At 29.2% G+C, this 21566-nt stretch overlaps 1 protein-coding gene across 1 annotated transcript; it reads left to right on the forward strand.

Annotated features, from left to right (window-relative positions):
* Nucleotides 1-9353: 9353 nt before the first annotated feature.
* On the forward strand, nt 9354-15156 carry LOC126841286 (BTB/POZ domain-containing protein 9-like). Its single transcript, XM_050577655.1, has 6 exons — nt 9354-9463; nt 10628-10727; nt 10816-11092; nt 11161-11350; nt 12849-12960; nt 15016-15156. The coding sequence occupies exons 1-6, from the start codon at nt 9354-9356 to the stop codon at nt 15154-15156; spliced, it is 930 nt and encodes a 309-aa protein (XP_050433612.1).
* Nucleotides 15157-21566: the final 6410 nt, after the last annotated feature.

Here is a 21566-nt window from a genome sequence, read left to right on the forward strand (position 1 = left end):
TTTAACAAGATGATTTGTATTATTATTACTGTACAAAGTTTCTCATATTTAATTTTTAATTTTTAAGTTTAATGGCTCTATTATAACGGATAGGAACTAATAGGAAAAAAATGTAAACTCTACACACAAAACATTGGAAGATAAATATTGCTTGTCTTAGCTTTTTATTATAAGAAAATAATATATAAGTAGTTAGGATTTCATACAAATGCGGTATTAAGTCAGCGTGTTTCGATTTTATAAAGCTTAATTTTCAATTTTTTCTTATACCATAAGTGATAGAAAGTCGATTCTAAGCTCGTTAGAATGAGCTTGTCAAGAAGATAGAAATTATGAAAAATTAATTTTTTAAAAACAGCTTTCTTTAATTAGGCGCAAGTCAGTAGATCAGAAATCTTCTTACGACTTAAAATAGAAATTTATTGGACCACCAACTATTTTTTACCCTTTTCCCAAGAAGGGTTGGAAACTTTGTCTTTCTTTCATTTTTTTAGATGTAGTTTTAGGGCTTAGAGTTTGACTAATATCTAAGTGTGGGGCTATAACATAATATAAGATTTTCTCGGAACCCCGTAATCAACTGCACTGCCAACAGCTGGTATGTATCTAAAAAACAATTTTGATTTATTGTTAATAATTAACAATTACTACAATTTATTATGGGAAAAACGACAATTTATTATAGACAGATCTCAGACGACCAACTCCAATTAGCGCATCCACCATAATACTGAAAGTATAGTTTTAAGCACAAATTGTCATTGCAAGTGCCTATTTGTTATTGGAGTATGCATAAGTTTTTTTGAAAAATTTAGTATATTAAGGGCAATAATTGTTTTCTTGGGTGTTATTCACCATTTCATTTTTTTACAGGCAAAAAAAAACAAAAACACATTCTGTTGTTGCGCTGTTGTCGATTCGTCGTTAAAATATTAAGACAAACGATTCGATAAAAATATATACCTACATGTTTTTCTGGAATATTCAAAATTGTTTTTTTCCCTTTCAGGTGTCCCCTTTAAAAAATATTTTCTTAAAAAACTACCTTTTAGCTTCTATTAAATGGGAGGGACGGAGGGGAGTTCTAGAAAACTTCGGACCATTTAAAAACTCTTAGGGCTCCCTGAGATATTCGTCAAAATTAAAAAAGTTACTTAGGGCTATGCCTCGATTGATGTCTTTCGAAAGTATAAGAAAATTGAATTTAGGCCGTTGTCTTTGTTTTCGAGACTCGGCTATACCGTGCAGTGTACACACCGGCCAAATGTTTTTCACTAGCTCTGCTTAGGAAAAAAACGAACAACAAAATATGACGTAGGTATCTTATGCGACCAACTGTATACATAAAACAGTATGAAATACGAACGAAATTCTCAAAGTCAAGTTCAACCGGTAACAATACTTTTCATAATAATAATAATAATAATACTTTACTGCACAATCTGCAAAATCTGACCCTCTTTCAAACTAGCAAAAAATCTTGAGCCACACCGCAAAAGCCGAAATAAATGCTTGCAAATTATGCTTAGGAAAGGGTTAATGATATTTAGTTAGAACCGGGCCCGTACTGGCTGCTCTTATAGGGGGGGGGGGGGTTCTGGGGCGCTTAAAATGTAATATATAATTTAGAAGGTAGGTGATTGTTTTAAATTGAGGCCCAAGGGTTTCAGATGATTTTCGAATATATTGTTGTTAATTCGTTGTGACTGGTATTATATACAATTTGAGGTTTTGTTAAACACTGAGAGTCACTTAAAATGGACAATAACTTACAGTATAAAATAACTGTAACAATATAAAAGTTGTTTTTTAATTACGATTAATATGTGAAAACACTAGAATTGGTATCATAAAAAAGTAATAATATTGAATAGTTTAGTTGCTAAAAACCAGTGTTTCAATTTTAAATCAAGTGTATAGAGAATAGATTATACCTTTTTTAATGACATTTTTTATATGCATATTCATTAAAATACAGAGGTGTTTAAAAAACCGAATATTACTTAATTTTAACTTATCATATTATTATTAAGTTGTAAATTAAAAACATTTATTTTATGCTGTTAAATTTCTTGACTTTTGGAGATCAGTTTTTGTTTATCAAATGTGATACAAACCAAACAATTATTTTTTGTTGCTTGTCATCTTCTACATCAATGTTGTGTATCAAACATTTGTTCAACACCCCTCTAAACCTTTTTTTGTAGAATCGTTTCTGATATAATTAAAATTTGTAGGTATTTGTATTAAATTATTTTTTGCTTCATCGTAGTTTCTATAGGGTTTTTTAGATTGCCGGTAAAAAATCTTAATAATAATTATAATAATTGATTTAGTCTTTCCGTACTAAAAATAAATAAATTAATGCAAACTTTAATTTTTTTTAACTAATTTACAAATACGTTTTATAACAACTTAATAAAAAAATATTATCAGAATTGATATCATCAATAAATTTGTTCACGTTAAACGTGCAGATTGTTATTCTTATTGTAAATGACAAAATGTTTAATATTATTGTACCTATTATATTGTATTATTTATCTTGGAGCTATAGGGGAGTGCCAAATTTTATTCAATTAAAGACTAAAATGCGAATTTACTCTCTCAAGTGTCTAACCGACCGATTTAATTTTTTTTTCCGTTATATTAAAATTTACTATTTTCTCTAGGTGGGCTAAAAGGCCGATTTTTGTTTTTTTTTTAAATTTTACTATAATCATTTCAATTAAAATTATGTTTAAATCCCATTTTAATATCTCAAATTTCTCAAATTTGTAGTATTCAATTCCTGGTCTTTTTAAGTAAATGAAATGGTTCTTCAAAAATTCACATCAACAATAACCTGGACAAAAAAGCGGACAAGCTCAAATATTTTTACAGAATTAAAATCAGATCATCCGAAGTAGGCGTGATAATTATGTCAGGTCTTGAAGTCTAAATTGGTTTCATGTACTACCAAAATGACTTTAAGTCGTAGAACAAATTGTATACGTTAAATCTAGTACTTATAGAAGCGTATACAAATTACAAATGAACCTGAAGACAAATTGATATGGTCGAAATTTATTAAAACCCTTTTTTTATTAAATATTACTTATATAATACTGATGCTTAAAACCCGCCCGTTTTCAATCTCCATAACATTAGTCGGTTATTATTTTATTATATACGATTTTTTATGTGGAAAAATTAAAAAAAAGAAAACCTTTTCAGTTGCACGTGTAGCATGAACGTAGAAAATACATGTATTTTTAAGACAGGGCGGCTAAAGAAAATTATGTGGGAGGCTATTGCCCCTTTGACAGAGCTGGACAAAATCGTTATCTAAATAAATAGCGGCTGTTGTATCGTTACAATGATTTATTAAGTTGTGTTTTCCGATTTATCAGGCTATCTGCTAAATAACAAGGCAAATTTCGAGGGACAGAGGCCTCTCAGCCTAAGTACAATCCAAGTTGCAATACACGAGCAGAAAAATATTGTACACGTGCGTCGTTCAAATCATAACATGTTTTCGTGTTAAACTAAAAATATATGTAGGTTTACCGTGTACGAATTTATCGGTTTGAAAAAAACAACAGATACTATGTAACCATGACACATTTTATAAACCCAAAATTATATTTCAAACCCCGTAAACTATGTGAAAAATACATAGGTTTATAAAAAACCCAGATATGTAAAATATTCTGATGGCTAAGGCTTAACTTCTTTTTTGTACATGACAAATTTAAGTTACGCTTATATAAACAGAAACGGACCATTTAAAACGTCCCGAAAGGTCTAACTTCGACATGTTTTTGATACTTTTTTTTTGTTTTTTACCTTTGACGTTCGGAGTTAACTCACAAACGAGATTACACCCCCCCCCCCCCCAATCTATATGATATAACAATTTAAAAGGGTAGAATACACGAGTAACAGAAACAGAATGGAACTCATCCCGATGTTGGAGAGTTTATATCTTTACAATAAGATTTAAAACTAAAATTAAAAACGAACTACAAACATAGTTTGTATCGAACAAGTATTGAAAAATGTCTACCCGGTTTTCAAAATAATTGTCGTTTTACTCATTTCAGAGTACCTACGGTTAAATGTAGAGTTGTTTTTGATGGAAAATACACAGGCGTGGAGGCCTGTTAATAATGTCGAGGTGGAATATCTTCGGTTACTTTCAACACGGTCTACGTACTAATTCTGTAAGCTTAAGAAGTATATTTAAAATGAAAATTAAAAAACAAGTACCATCATTCCCTTAGTAAATTACTATTTCTTTTGTTTTGCATATTTTTGCTTAAAACACAGCGCCACACCGACACTGTATTTCAATTAGGTTTATTTTGGTTAACGTTTCTTCTAAATTGAGGTAGACAATCCTATGATATAATATTATATTGAATAAATAAAAATAAAATAATTATATAATGTCGGAATATTACAACAACTTCTACAATCGTCAAATATATTAATTAATATTTAAAAATCAACGTGGTCAAACCTAACCGAACCATTTACTCCTTAATAATATGTGGTGTTGGCCACACAACAAACACCATTGGTAATCGTTTATATTTTGTGTATTTGACACAATTAAGAGGAGTTTTTTTTTTTTATGTTAGGCGGGGTTTTATCCCGTGCTACCGCCAAACACTTCTAAACTCTAATTCTATAGTGACTTCCGTGACTCCCGAGTCCTGTGATTATATTATGAAAATATATTATATTATTGTCAGTACCTATTTGTATGTCTTAGATTTGGTGTACAAACGGGAAAATTACAAATTACTATTTAAATGTATGTTGTCACTAGTACTGTCTTGCGGGCCGAATGAGTTAATTTCTGTAGTGGGCCGAACACTGTCCATCCCGCCACTGAATCCAACTCTACACAAAAGTTTTTGACTAGCTACTGATAAATTTAAGGAGCACAGAATTGGGTTATTGTACATAATGAATTTAATCTATTAAATTCGTTAATTTCGTTTTATATTGTATTCTTTATTATCAATTGCACATTTTAATATACAATATTTATTTTAAATATTGGTTAAAAATCTTTGGCAACAAAGGCCATTGTAATGGTTATATTAAATTAGTGGACATACATAATTGAATACGGTAGGCTATAAATTCGAAATAGAAAAGTTAGACAAAAAAGATAGAATAATTTTATAAACAATTTTTTTTTATGAATAATTGTATAAATCCGATAGTAATATATAATTATTTAGAAGGTAGGTGATTGCTTTAAATTGAGGCCCAAGGGTTTCAGATGATTTTCGAATATATTGTTCTTAATTCGTTGTGACTGGTATTATAAACAATTATTTTTAGGTTTTGTATGACGCTGAGAGTCACTTAAAATGGACAATAACTTAAAATAATTGTAACAATATAAAAGTTGTTTTTTAATTACGATTAATATGTGAAAAACATTAGTATCATAAAAAAGGAATAATGAATAGTTTAGTTACTAAACCAGTGATTCAATTTTAAATCAACGGTAAAGAGTATAGATTACACCTTTTTTTAGTGACGTTATTAAGTTGTAAATTAAAAGCATTTATATTATGCTGTTGAATTTCTTGACTTTTGGAGATCAGTTTTTGTTTATCAAAAGTGATACAAGCCATACAATTATGTCTTGTTGCTTTTCATCTTCTACATCAATGTTATGTATCAAACATTTGTTCAACACACCTCTAAACATTTTTTCGTAGAATCGTGTCTGATATTATTAAAATTTGTATTTTGTATTTGTATTGACTTTTGGCTTCAGTGTTTGTAAAATTAGGTGAATATTAACTAGGCACTATATCGCAACGCAATGGATTAAGAGAGACCAGAAAGGACCATGGCCTTCAAGATCGAAAAAAGACAATTAACATAATTAACAACGCTTAATTGTAGCTTTATTCCACTTAATGATTTGATAGTGTAATTAATTTTTAAACATGCTGTCGAGGCTTGGGCAAACAAATTTTAAGCATAATATATATTTGAGATTTTGAAAATCCATAGTAGTTTGGGTAACATTTAAGTACAGTTTAGTCTACAATTCTAATAATTTTAATAATATTAATTTATGAAAAAAAATGATTTTATTAGTCGTTTGCCATTTGCGTGTTACAATGTACGTGGTTTGGATGGCAACCACGTTGTGTGTGATTATGTATTTACTATTAATAATAAATAATAATGATTTTGTCAAAATTAAAAAGAGAAATCATTTTTATAGATTATTATATTACATCTATAATCTAATGTCTAAAACAAAAATTGTTATAAACATTGTAACAAAAATTAATTATGGGCGTACAATTAAAATATTATTAAATTATTAATATTTTTAAATGCATTATTATAATATTCATTATTGAAAAATAATATCGGTAAAATGGTATCATTTCTATAGTCATTTATTTTGTAAATAACAAAATATATTTATATTGGTAAATTGTATCTGCTATCGTACATTTTTTAATCCGTGATTGTTTTTTGTAATTAGTTATAAAATTAATTTATAGATTGTAAAACGTTAATTTGAATACAACTACGGAAGCCGCGATTTGTTCATAGTAATAAAAAAAGGTTGCCTTCATTGTAGGTGAATACCTCCTACCCCTTTAAAAATGTACTTTTTATAAGTAATAACTAGTCAAATATGTTAAAGGGGGATGCAGCATGGTTTTTGAAAACAAATATTAAGTAGAGATATCAAAAAAAAAAAAATAAAAACGCCACCCCATAGATAAAGTTTTTCTCCATACATTGTAAGAATTTGGTAAATATACCCCTCAAGGAGGTCGGAGCTCAACTAGTTTGTATGCGTTTTAGACTAATAAGCGGTGCTAAATAAGACATACTTCTCAGTTCTCAATGTTGGATTTTAATTTTTAAAATATGTATGCATTCATTGACAAATTTACTAGGTTTCTTAGGAAGGCGATTTTCAATTTTCTCTTTTGAAGACCTCAAAAATTATTTTTGAAAATTCAATGATAATTCCCGAATTACATTTGAATTTATTTTAGGCATACCAAATTTTTAATCGAAAATCGTCTCCCTAAGACACCCAGACAATTCGTCAACAAATCTACACATGTCTAATTTAGCACCGCATATTGGTCTAAAACGCATGAAAACTAGTTGTGCTCTGACCCCCTTATAAGGGGTAGATTTACTAAATTCTCACAACGTATAGGGAAAAACTTAATCTATGGGGTGGCGCTTTAATTTTTTTTTTAAAAACAATTTATAAAGAATTTGGGCCCTTAAACTATTTTGAAGTTGTAATTTGAACGTTGAACGTACAACATATCTCTTATCTCCTATATCTTACCATAATCTCCTACCCCTATCTCCCATCCCTATCTTCCACTCCTAACCCCATCTCCGTGTGGTGACGCTTTTCATTGCGCTTTTTTCGGTTATGTGCCAGAGCTAATTCTCACCCCCAACCCCAACCCCATTCCCACCCCAACCCCATCTCCGTGTGGTAACTTTTTTTTTCGTGACGCTTTTTCCGGTTATGTGCAGATATATAAAGATGTGACGCGGTATAAGCTATTGTCTTATACAATTTTTTTTTTAAATATGTCGTATTTATAAAAATGATTCAACTGTATTTTAAGGTATCGGAACTATTTTGTTTATAAATAGATTGTATTATGTTATATAATTTATACTGGAGGCAAGTTTTCTTTAAATACATTTTATCAATCCAATATTTCTGAAAGCATTATGTTTATTATAATTCATGATTTCTTCCACACTATTGCTACTAATTTTAGAGGTTAATGACTCAAATGTTGATCCTGTTCACCGACATAGAATACTGTGTCTAAGGCTTGCTAAACATTTATCCAGAAGGTGCAATAGTTATTGGTATCATCAAAAGCGCGGGGACGAGGCACCTCACTTTAATTACAATATTATTCTAGGAACCCATGAGTTAGATTATACTGTTTTAGCTAAAAATATTATAAATTATTTATTATATTAATTATAATAATATATTACCTACTTAACCGTTGTTTGATAAATATTTCATAACAACAAGAAATAACCAAAAAAATAAATAAATAAAAGATTCCGTACTGAAGTTCGAGTAATTTTTTTTGTTCATATATATTTTTTGTTATTTTTCTGTATTTATTGTGTTTTTCGCAGTAGGGCATTTGATTTGTTTCTTTAAATTCTTTATCGATAGAAAGCCTTTATTTTGAACTTTTTATTTTATGAATCTTTGTTAAAATATTGATCATTTTTTTTATAATATGTCCTTAGCCTTATCCTTGGACTGAAAATAAAAATGTATTTATGTTTATTTTATAAAATAAATTTAGTTATTTGGACTGTACATATTTTGATCCAACAACAGTATCTCACATATAGTATCTCAATGTATGTTATCTAAACGTATGATTTTCTTAATATACTAGCTGGCCGAGCATCTTCCAAAAACTATTTTCAGTAATCGCGTTAATATTATAAAATTGGTACATAGAGCATATATTAAATATAATATAATTAATAATAATTATATATAGAAGATTTATCTTAAAAACTAATCTGTAGCGTACATTCATAATTTAAAAAAAGAAATTGTAAGAGCGAATTACTCGTCGTTTGTACTACAAAACTGATATCAGCTGAAATCTGTGTTTGATGTTCGACAATATAGGACAACAGCACGCGCCTATACAAAATAGTCGTACACTCTATGTACACACAATGATTCTTAAAAAATATATCCCGTAAAGTGTAGAAAAATGTTAAACGCTATTGTAATAAATCTATATAATTAAGTTAGTGTTCAATCACAGTTGTCGCGGTCTCCTTTATAGTGGTTTTTTTAAAGTGTTCAACATTTGATATTATATTATACCACTATGCAGATATATTATTTAGCATTTATTATTTTATGGTCAAGTCCAGGTAAATAATACGTTTTATTAATGTACAAATGATTTATTTATTTATAATTCAATTGCAGCAAACTATAAACGACAAGTTATGTACATAATTACTATGGAACTTAAGGCTAACTAATGTATTTTGTTGTTTGCTCAATAGTAATAATAGATAGACTAATGAGTTTCGAAACAAAACAGCAAATTAAAACGCTTTATTGAAAATGTATGACGTCCAATGTGGCCTGAAAGAATTCATCCTCTTTCCGTCGAAAACAAATTATTGTAATCAGACTATTTTGTAAAGGTTGAATAATGTATAATCGGGGGGGGGGGGGGGGTGTATGCTACACGAATAACTGAATCATACACTCGTCCCATAAATCAGCTGTTTTGTTAATTTTATTTGGCATGTTCTGATTTGAAGGTTATATGGCGCAGCCTAGGTCTTCCAAGGCTTCGTCTTCCAAAGCAAGTGGTAATGAAATCGACCACACCGACTTATTGATCAGCGACATAGGCAACCTCTATCAAAGCGGCAGGTATGCGTTATTGAATTTGTACCTATTAACTTTATTATTTTACTAATTTTCCAAGAACGTCTTATATACAGTTTATTAATACTACCTATAGCCCAAATTAATTTATATTCTGTTAAAATTTTAATCTGTTGTACCTGTGAAAGATGATGAAAGTAAACTGGAAGTGTGTCTCGTTTAGCTAATTCTAATTTTATTTAAAGTAAGTACTGGGTAGAGACTAAGATAAGATTGAAGCATATTAATTGTAAGACACATTTATTAGCCAACTATCTTAGTTAGATATTATACAAAATGTATTACTACTTTTTATGTTCGTGTGTGTATTTTTAATTAATTTCAAGACTTATTTAGTTATTCAGACGTTTTTTTGGTTGTACAAGGAAAAGAACTACGCGCCCATCGTAGTATACTAGCCTCACGAAGTGAATATTTTAGGTATTTTATTCTTATCATTAAGTATATTTCTTTAGGCCTTTCTTCTAGAGCGGATGAAACTATTTGTTTTTTTTAGTTCACAATAGTTTACACTTGATTGTGACCTAAAATGAGACCCCTATTTTTTTAAATAGGTACTTTCACTAATTTTTAACGCTGTTACCGCCTTAATTATTTTGACGTATTTAAAATTAAAAAAAAAAACTTGTTTTATATATTTGGACACTCAAAACAAATGGTTTCATTATCCCGAAAATGGTAGAGTACAATTATCTAGATAACATTTGAGAAAGATATAATTTTTATCTTTTTAACTCCATAATTTAATGTTTGTAGTAATATAGTGTACTATTTTTAGGATCTTATTCTTTGGAGGTGGTACAGAAACCTATGATTTGTATGTGTACATAAAAGATGTATCAATAAACTCATTTAAAATAATTCTTGAATATATTTATACTGGCCGAATACATTTAAGTGATTTTGAGGTATCGAATAATCGACGCAGCTTAGCGGTTATTAAACGGCATAAATATAATTTTATTTGTGATCGTTTGGCCGTTAGTATGTGTTCGATCTGTTATTATTTATTTTTCAGGATGAAGAAATTTTAAAATTACATAAGCTTTCGGATTATTTTGGGATTTTACAATTAAAACTTTCACTGAACGAGTATTTTCAAAGAAGCATTAACATAGACAATGTATGTACGTTCCTTGATTTGACAAGACATTATGAAAACAAGGAGCTCGAAGTCGAATTACTCAAATTTATCGACGACAACGCTGTGGAAGTTTTGAGATCCTATGAATTTATGGATTTGTCATCTGTAATGATATTTTTTCAAAAAAATAAAAAATAATAATAATATTGCTAATGTTAGGTGAAAAGTTGAGAACCAATTGTTTTGTTTTTAGGAAGTTCTTCAAGAAATTCTCGATCGTGACTCGTTTTATGCTCACGAATTGGATATATTTCGTGCGGTTTGTCGCTGGGTCAATAAAAATCAAAACGAAGTGGAACGTGACACTAATATCAAAGTCTTATCGGCCGTCAGGTATCCGATAATGAGTGCTGAAGAACAGTCTCAAGCTAGGGAATCACAACTGGTTAGATCGGATTTAATTTCAGCTGCCATGCAATTAAGAAGAAACACGTGGCCACAAGATAAGCCTCAAATTCGGGGACAGCTAAGTATGCTTGTTGTACACATTAATTTGTATTTCGCAAAATTTGTTGGTTTTAATTATTCAATTTTTTAGAACTCAATGTGCATATTCTTTGTGAGTATCATAGTTGTCCACTTCCCGATTTGAATGTCATTCATCAGTCTCAGGGTTTTTCGCTTTCAAATAACGACTTCGGTACTAATATGATAAAGTTGGTTACTCCGTCATTTGTAAACTTTTTGGAAATATCGTTGTACAACGCACGGTTCACTGACTTACATAAGTATGTTTTAAACTAACAAAAATATTTTATACTGAAATGGTCATTATTTAAAATAAAATAAATTATTTGTCGCTATGCTTGAAAGAACTTGGTTAAACGAACACGACGACCTGAGCGAGTTGTTGCCGAAGGTCTGTTAGTGGACGTGGCATCGTCAATGGGTGAGCTAGAAAGTTCTTCTTCGGCAGGTTTGGCCGGGAAGTGTTGAGTTGAATTGGTGGGCTTGTGATGAAGTAAGGCGGTTAATGGATAAGGTCGACTACTTGTCCTTAACCAAAATGTCGAAAGTCTTGTCACCACGGGTTAGAACTGGATAAGGTCCGGTGTAAGGTGGCTGAAGAGAAGTTCTAACTAAATCGGTGCGTAGCATGACATGAGTGCATGTTGCTAGATCTCGATGAAGGAAAATTTGACCTTTTGAGTGACGTGATCCAGGAACGGGACGGAGTTTTGAAATTACGGTTCGGAGAATTGCCACAAAGTCTGAAGAGAGCGGTGCCAACGTTCAGCAAGACCGTTTGATTGTGGGTGATAACTAGTTGTCCTAGACAAGTAAATACCGAATAGTTTAGCTAGTGACTGGAAAAGTTGAGATTCGAATTTGTCGTCCCCTGTCAGTAGTTATTTGAAGTGGAACGCCAAAGCCCGCAATCCAGGAGAAAACGAGTGCTTTAGCGACAATTTCAGCACATGTGTCTTGTAAAGGTGTAGCTTCCGGCAATCTGATGTACCGATCTATTGCAGTTAAACAATATTTGAATCCGTTCGAGTAGGGAAGGGGACCGATTAAGTCGACGTGTACATGTGGTGGAACAGTAAAATTATCAAATGGCGCAGAAATGCGTTTAGAGACATTGCTTCGTTGACATTGAAGACAGGAACGAGACCATTCACGACAGTCTTTGTTCATTGAAAGTCTTTATGGAAAACTTTAATTTACAAGCACTTAAAAAAGTTTAAAAAAATGTCAGAATTAAAACATAAATTGTGAATGATGGGTTAATAGTATCGACGAGAGAACCTAGAAAAAGTTCTTATTATTATTGATACCATACCAGTTCAGATTTTAACTATTAAATTAAAATAAAGTAATGAAAATAGTACTTTTTAGAGTTTTAGTTGTATTTTAATATTTATTTAAAGCTTATTGTTTTAAATTAATGAATGTTCGGTTATATTAAATATCTATACCTTATATAGATATTGAACAACATCACATATTTATATATATTATAGTATTATTTATACAGATATATAAAGATTTGATGTGGACAGTGTGGTATAAGTTATTGTCTCATAAAATTGTTATTTTTAAATATGTGGTTTTATAAAAATGATTTAACTGTATTTTAAGATACCGGATCTGTTTTGTTTATAATTAAATTGTATTATGTTATATAATTTGTACTTTTCCACAACTCTGTTCCTAATATTTAATTTTATTTAATTTTTTACAAATCACTATTCTAAAAGCTATTCGAATTATTTGATATTTTAGGCGTTACTCTTATTACATTGAAGTTTCAAACGATGGGCAAGATTGGGTGCGTGTTGTTGATCATTCAAATTATAATTGTCAAGGAGTTCAAGAATTGTGGTTTCACCCACAAGTAGTTCGGTATATACACTTTGTTATAACCAACAGGAGTGCTGCTAATGAGACTTTTAAAATTTGGAATGTCCGTTACGATTCAAAAGATAGGGTGGGAATCAACCAAATAATCGACCGACGAGTTCGGTAACGAAATTCGTTAGAGTTTAACTCGAGGAATGGAAATATGTGTACGCTAGCGATTTAATACAACAAAGCAACACGTATGTTTGTGGTTTACATGCATTTTTTTACATTTCTGATTCACATTTTTTCAATGCACCTTTATTAAATTATAGCAGGGAATGGCTCTTTTAAAGAATATTCTAAATTAAATAATACAAATTAGTTCAAGATCACACCTATTTTTATAAAAAAGAAATTTGGTTCTTAAAAACCTATCAAATATGGTTAATAAAAAAAAAAAAATTAATAAATTAATAATAATATTAAAATAATTAATAATAATAAATAAATTGTGTACTCGATAAATAGTACCACAGATTAGATAAAGCATGAAAGTAAAACAGGTTAAGTCTTATGTGATGGTACATTTTGTTTATACGTGTATAAGAGAATCAACAAAATCATTTGATTAGACTATACTGTAAAAATGTTTTCTCTTTTTGCGATACTTAATTTAAATAACAATGTATATATTCAAAATGAAATGTAATAATTTGTCAAAAATCTTGTTATAATCAATGGAAGCATAATGGTGTAAATTTTATAATAAAATGTACAAGTCTTCTATTTAATTGTAAAAATGAAAATAACTTTATCATTTCTTTGCAATGTGAAAAACAAACGATTTTTAAAAAAAAAAACTCTTAAACTAACTATGATTTATACACCAAAAGTAAAGAACCAAGCATAAAAACAGCCTAATAAAATATTGTAAAATGCTTACCGATTCTAAAGTTAGTCTACAAAATTAAAAAAAACAAAAAGGGTGAATAATTCATACCACAATTAAAAAAAAAATTATATTATTTGTATCGTTTATATCGTTTACCTTATTTAGACTTTTTGTATAAAATATCTATGAAAAACAAGAAAAAAATCATACAACACATTTAAGTTATACGATAATAATAATCTGAAAATTAATTTTGTCAACAACTGCTGTTAAATATTAAATAAAACAAATGAAATTTAAATTTAAAAAAAAATTATTTTCTTAAAAATGTTCAAATCGTTACAAATCGTTTTAAAAGTCATTAGTTAGAAATTAGAATATTTAAGTATAATATTCTTTTTATTTGGCTTTTTTGTGTTTATCGGCTTACAACGTAGTTTAAAAATAAAGTAGCTGTATAAAATTTATAAGGTATTATTTATGTAATTTTGCTTGATTCAATATGAGAGCCCGTTTTTGTTAAACTAATCTATTACATATAAAACATGAACATTTGTTTCACACTTTCAGTGGAGGCGTTCATGAGTTTACATGTTACTGTTTTAGCTAAAAATAGATAATTAATATAGCAATTAATGATTATTTTTAGAGCCCGGTGATTCAAGCTTAAATTCACTGCTATATAAATTTTAATTTGGTTATATTGTGTATAGAGAATAGACAAAACACAAATGGTAAAATTTTATTTTGGAGAATTAATAAACTTCTGTTAAATACAATGTGGTTACATACTACTTTTTTAAATACACAACTATTCTTTTATAATTATTATTAACTCAAGACAAATCTTAGCATTATTAAATTATACTTTATATAATAAAATAAAATCATAAAAGACAAATTTCCCAGTCTTTTTTAAGCTCTCTAGCCTTTTATTAAAATATTTATACAAAAGACAAAAAACACCAATTTATTGTAAACTCATAACAATCACTGAAAACAAATTATTAGTAGTACCATATATGGCTATATTGTAGTATCTAACATTTTCCCGGCAATATAGTCGAACACACGCTAATAACAAGGCGAAAATATAAGAAAAAATGAACTGATATCAAAGAGTGAAACGGGTATAGCCAAATGATATGTGAAATAACAACAATAATAGTAGTGTACCTATACAACTTTTTTGTAACGTTACCGGTTTTTTTTCAGACGGTATCAGACTCAACTGAGTCTGATGAACTGATGTCAGTACTGACAAGCATAAACGAGGAGGAGGTAAATACCAAAAATAAAAATGTGTCGTTTGTTGAGATACTATGGGAATACGACCCTAGAATGTACTTCTATTAAACTATTTGTAATTACATCTGGAAACTACAGTTTTTCATTTGGAGACTTTTGTTTATGCTAACCATCGTAATAATAACACATAAGAGCTATATATTAGTTTGGATTTTCAATATTAAGACCTAACCGTGAAGCAAGATTTTTATAGACAAGATCTCTTTACACATGCCAATTAATTAGATAAATTCATTATTATTAAGTCAATTATAGTGTTATTAAAGTTATTGTTGTGTTTCTTTTTTTATAATTGATCAAGTCCACGATTTGACTAAGCACGTTTTAAAGCCGCGTACCGACCACATGTCTGTATACATACTTGATCAAGGACAGATTTGCTCGGTTTGCTTTAAATCATAATTTAAAAAAAAATTGTATTAGCGCGTACTGGTTGGTATATCTTCCAATATATCTGGCCAAGTACTACCCGATTTTTTAATTTTTTAAAGTTAAAAAACAATAAAAATTATATAACACTATATGTGTCAATATTGTATTTTATATATATATATATATATATAAAATTAATACTCACTAGTTGAATAATAACTTTAAGAGCTTGTTATGAATAGGAAAAACAAAAATGCTACACACTGACAGTGATGATTGTAAATAAATTTAATAATATGTAATCGATAAACAAGATTACAAACACCTTTTTCATCTATAAAATAATTTAAACATGTATAATAATAGTCTTTACAGCAATTATTTTTCGAAGATTTTATTTGAAAGTTTTTATAGCGTTTTATAACGTTTCAATAATTATAAACATTTATTTTGATTTTCTTTTACAGGTTTTTTCATTCGGAGATCCAAGAGTTCTGATATCGTAAATCAGTTTTATTCAGGATATATATGTATATATGTTAATAAGCGAGGTTGAGAGTCAATCAATGATTTTATTTATATATTTGTTGTCCAATTAATGTTTAAATTATATAAATTTTCAATTAAATTTATTTTTGTAATTAAATAATAATTAAAGTTTAATATGTTTGCAGCTCAAATCTAAAATTTCGAATTATACAATCAAATAAATATTTATTTATCGACTCGAAGAAAAATATTGTCATATATAATATACAAATGGTTATGTTTAAAAAAAAAAATAAATTTAATTGTTGACATGGATATTATGATCGATATTATAGATGACAACTTTCAATATCAACAAGGTAGTCGCGAACAACAACTTTAAAAAAAGGAAACTTTGTAAGTAAGGGCCCATCGACTAATAAGTTTTTTTTCGGAAATAGTTTCAAATGAATCACTATAACGAAATATATATTTGGTAAATTTGTTTACTTTCTTGATTTTCAAAAAAATGAAGTATGTACAGTAGTTGAAACGATAATAAATTCGATGTTACTTGATATTTAACTAAGTTTCTTGTGATTAGGGAAAAAAGCTACACACAGTGAAATAGTTGTCTTAGCTTTATTATAAGATAATGTACAGGTTGATTAGATTTCACACCCATACAATAATTGTTTGAATTTAAAACACAACTGTGTGTTACATATTATTATAAGCGCTTAAATTTCAATTTCCTCTTAAGATATAAGAAGGTTGATATTAAGTGTATTAGAGCATGTCAAGAAAATACAAAAAAATAATCAAAAAAGTTAATAAAAAATATTTAAGTTTTTTACATCAAAATAATTGTCAATTTTAACTAAATTTTTCTCAAGTCACACAGATCTCTGAAACCGAAGAACGGATTTGGTTATTTAGGGTCTAATTTAGAGCCACTTTGGCATATTATTGAAGTGCAGTGACATTATTGTATTTGATTATTTTTCGCTAATAAACATTTGTGATGTATATATCCAGGCAACGTGTAAACAGGTTGTTTATAAATACATTGTGTAATTTCCCATCATATATTGAGCACGATTTTTGTTTTATTTATTACAAAATAATTATAATTTAATACAACACGTTGTATTTTGTTTTATTTATTCGTATGATATTTATTACCCTTTGTAGAGACTTTACGAAGATAAGTATCAGTAATTTCTACTGATCCAAGAACCAGTTACTGATAAATGATGATGGTACAAACTACAAGACGATCCCGAAAGTTGTTGCAGTGTTGTGAAAATTGAAACAAAATGTGTCCCTTTTAAGGTAGGTAAAAAAAAAATTATACATCATGGATCATAACGAAATCAGTCTTCACTGAAGATCAAACAGACGAAAACAGACCGACGGAAAATAATCCGACTGATCTAAATAATCATACCCCTAGAGATAATCAAAACACCTTGCTCGAAGACGTCAAACATCAAAAAAACAAATGAGCATTGCCTTAATGTTGGATCTCACCTGACGAGCTTTTTTGGGGCGAGGCGAATTTGGAGTCTTCCATTGACTTGACTGTTGCTTGGTTTCAGAATCGTATCCATAGCACCGAGATTCGTCGACACCTGTGATGACCTTGGAAAAAAAGTTTGGGTCCTTTCGGAAATCTTCTTTTTGCATGTTTCCACACGACCTTCTTTTTGCTGTGCAGTCAGCAGTCGAGGAACAAATTTTGCAGCCACCCTTCTCGTTCCCAAATCGTCACTTAAAATACGTTGCACCGAACTCCAAGACACACTCTAGATTTTCCTACAACTTCTTCAATGGTCCGTCGTCGATCATCTACCCCATCGTATTGTGTTGTCCTCTGACTTCTCTTCTGTTATTAAAACTGCCATTGACTATACATTTGTAATATCATTGTATTTGTTGTAAACAAATTGTGTTAAAATAATTTGTTTGTATTTAGTTTAATACAAGCTGTCCCGACCCGGCGTTGCCCGAGATTTAGTTTGCCTGGACCGAGTAAAATAATTACAAATAAAATTTAAAAAAAAGTCAGTTCTCTAGGCTGTACGTTGTAACATACCCCGTTATAGTAGTCATACCCCATCTCGGCTTTTTAAGTAGTTTTTTAATAATTGACTGCTGTTATTCTTCGGAAATACGTAAGACAACTAAATAGTAACAATTTTTTACTGCCGTCCTCAATGGATCACACGACCAAGACATGAGCGCTTCTTTTTGTACTTCACGATAAAACGATACCCGTTGCTCGACAAATGCTATTTCGACTTCTGGACAATTCTGTTTTCTAAATCTTTGCCATCACTGTTCTCCATTAAGATGGTCACATCAAAAAAATAAATGTAAAAGAAATTTCTGAAGAAAACATTTAACTTTGTTACGAAAAGATAACAGTTGACATCAAAACAAAATTAATGGTTGTTGTTTACAGTTTATTTATCGACCAGGCAATTTTGATTTTCAGTTACTAAGCGACTTACTAATCATGTATGACGAACAAACTTGGCAATGTTGTAAAACAGGTAATTAGAAAGAAATTATCTCAAAGTCAAGTTATCGACAAACTCTGGCTACTGGTACTGTCGGAGATAAATGTATTTAAAAGACGAATCAATAATTAAAAAAAAAAAAACAAAAACTTTTCACTCACATGCTATGAAACGTTTTTGGCTTATAAACTAAGTGGTATTCAAATAAAAGTGCCAGAAAAAAAATTATCCAAAAATCTATACAATGACTACCAACCATGTATGGAATTAATTATATTTTATCATCAGGTCAAACTATTTGGTATTGAAAATATAATTTGTCATTTATTTTTAATAGAGTTAACTGTTTACGAGCAAAGTATGTTGTGTTTAAAACCGAAAAACCATTTGAATATAATGTGTATATTACGCATGTTTTTAATTTTTGTATGATTACTGTTAAAACTATGAATTAATATTAAACGAATATAAGAAAGTTGTATGTTGTTTGAATATTTTCCTAATTTGTACTAAATAATAATTACTATTTGAATAAACTTTAATATAAAAACATACCTGTATTGGATTGGTTGACAAATGCTTATCCAACAATCGTCGTACCGTTTTCAAAAATTCTCGGTCTCGGTAAACACAATCGGGCATCGATAATCCAGCGAGTTTCAATCACTGTTATCCATTTAAAAAGTCATAAAAAAAAAACAATACAAAAAAATTGATCGAGTTAATGTAGAAGTAAAAATCATAGATATTGTTTATTTATCGACTTGGCGATTTTGCTTTTGTCCATCGCTAAGCACATTATTAGTCGTGTACGACGACCAAATATTAATATATCAACTATAGTTATGGAAACCCGAAAATCGGTGTTATCACAAAAAAAAACACGATATTTAGGCCACTTAAAAATCATACAAGTATTAAACATTATTATCATAAATTTGGTCTCGGGTAGAAAGGGCTTAAGTCAATTTAATCAACTTTTCAAGACAGCCGTTTGAAAGTTTAAAAATTTCTACACGTTATAGTATTACACCACGAATATTCTTCAATAATATGAGTAATATTCGTCACTAAATTATGCCAATTGAACCAAAACAATCAGCAAAATTCAATCTTTAAATCTACGGAAAAAAATGTTTTTGTGAAAAATTGACTTAAGCCCTTTCTACCCGTGACCAAAAATATAGCTGTATACCTACTTAAGTTAAATATAATCGATAAAATTGTAAAATTAAAACATAACACTATAAATTGATTTTTCTGATGTCAGTAGAGTCACAACAGCGGAACAGTGACAATCGCTCTGTAGATGGTTTCTGCAAAGGGTCGGAAACGTTATCAAAAATCTAAAAACATGGATACATCCGAAAACGATCCACCTAAAGGTGTCAATTGTCGTTTGCATTTTGACATTTGCATTGCTACCACTATCTGCCACCGTCTTAGACAAATACACATAAAACAAATGAAGGGCTGCGGGGAAAAAAGATCAATGTCGATTTTTGTTGAAAACGAGATTTTGGTACCAAATTTGTATTTGTATTGATGTATTGTATCTTTTATGCGCTCGAACCAGGGAAAAAAACAAATTAGTCGAGAGTAACAACCGGAAGTTTAGGCATACAGGCAAAATGTATTACGTTTTGAAATTAAAAACATGATTTTCTCAGAATGTTCAAAAATTGACAAACCGTCTAAGCCCTGATCGGTGGGAATAGCGAACGTTAAACGTAAAAGATTATATACCAATGTAAAAATAAAATTAATATTAAAAATAATTCCACGGCCAAAATCAGCACGATATAGTATATCAATTAAATTAGGTCAATTGTGATACAAATTTTAAAACAAATTTTTTTTCTTGTTTTTTTGTTCCATTATTTGTTCTTGACGATTGAGTAGACAATAGTACTTTGGCAGAATATACATACTTAAAAACACCTTAGCATACGTAGGCTGTTGTAAATGGGGTGAACTTCTATGTTACTATGAACCGTAATAACCATTAAATAACTAGACTGCATTTGCTTGTGGTATTGTGGAAAAAACAAAAAATGTGAAAATAGTTTTTGATCTGTTTAAAATTTATACGAAATCTTTAGTAAAAATGATACCCACTCGTCTTTTTATGACAGTAAATTGTTTTTTTTTTGAGTTGAAACATAAAACTCTGTTTTTCTTAAAATGTATTCTTATATGTACATAATAATAATAATAATATAATTTATATAATAGGTAACAGAATATGTTATTCAGAATACATTGTTATTAGACAAATCTGAAAGTCGAATGATCTTCGATACTGCAGCTTTCTTGGTAAATTTTACTGTCGTTAGTAAGCTAAAAAAAAGTATTAAAATGTTATGTAAAAAATGGTTTATTTAAGTTAGGCTCCCTTATAGCGGTAATAAGTACAAGGTGTTTCCATTTTAAATAAAATCTTAGGATTTACTATTATCCATTGTTTTAATTTCGAAATAATTGTGATTTAAAAAAATCAGACTATTATACATGTATAAAATAATCGTTTGTTTAAAAACATTTATATATTCATTATATAAATATAATAGTTTAACATTTTCAGCTTAATTGAAAATAATTTATTAATGGCTAGTATCTTTGTAAAACACAACCCTCTTTTTTTAATTTCTACTTTTCCCTGGATGTAATTATATGTCTTAAGTGGTGAAACAACATTCATTAATTAAGACATTTTAACCAAAAATACAAGTTGAATTTATAAGCGGTTTAAGTTTAAAGCGGTAAACTCCACCTAATAAAAACAAATCCAAAAAAGTTTCACTTCAGCTGCCCGTTTCGCTACGGCTTTTATTTAAAATTATTATTATTAGCCACAGCATCAATGGCTATTGGGTGAATTTTAGCAAACACATTTTTTTATAGAACATGGAAACGGGACGATTTTTGGGGAAAATCCAATTACCACGTTAGTTTTTAAAAATATTGTTTAGTTATTAAGTTATTATGGTTTTCTACTTTAGTTTTGTATCAATAATCATAAATCAATTAAAAAAATAGGAAGGATAAAAAAACCTACGTTTTTTAATACTTTTCCTTATTGGTGAATGTATA

Source organism: Adelges cooleyi, unplaced genomic scaffold (genome assembly GCF_023614345.1).
Source record: "Adelges cooleyi isolate 19-005CV unplaced genomic scaffold, UGA_ACOO_1.1 ACOO_flye_CR_arks_rails_tigmint_CR_PRNA_38, whole genome shotgun sequence".
NCBI lineage: Eukaryota > Metazoa > Arthropoda > Insecta > Hemiptera > Adelgidae > Adelges > Adelges cooleyi.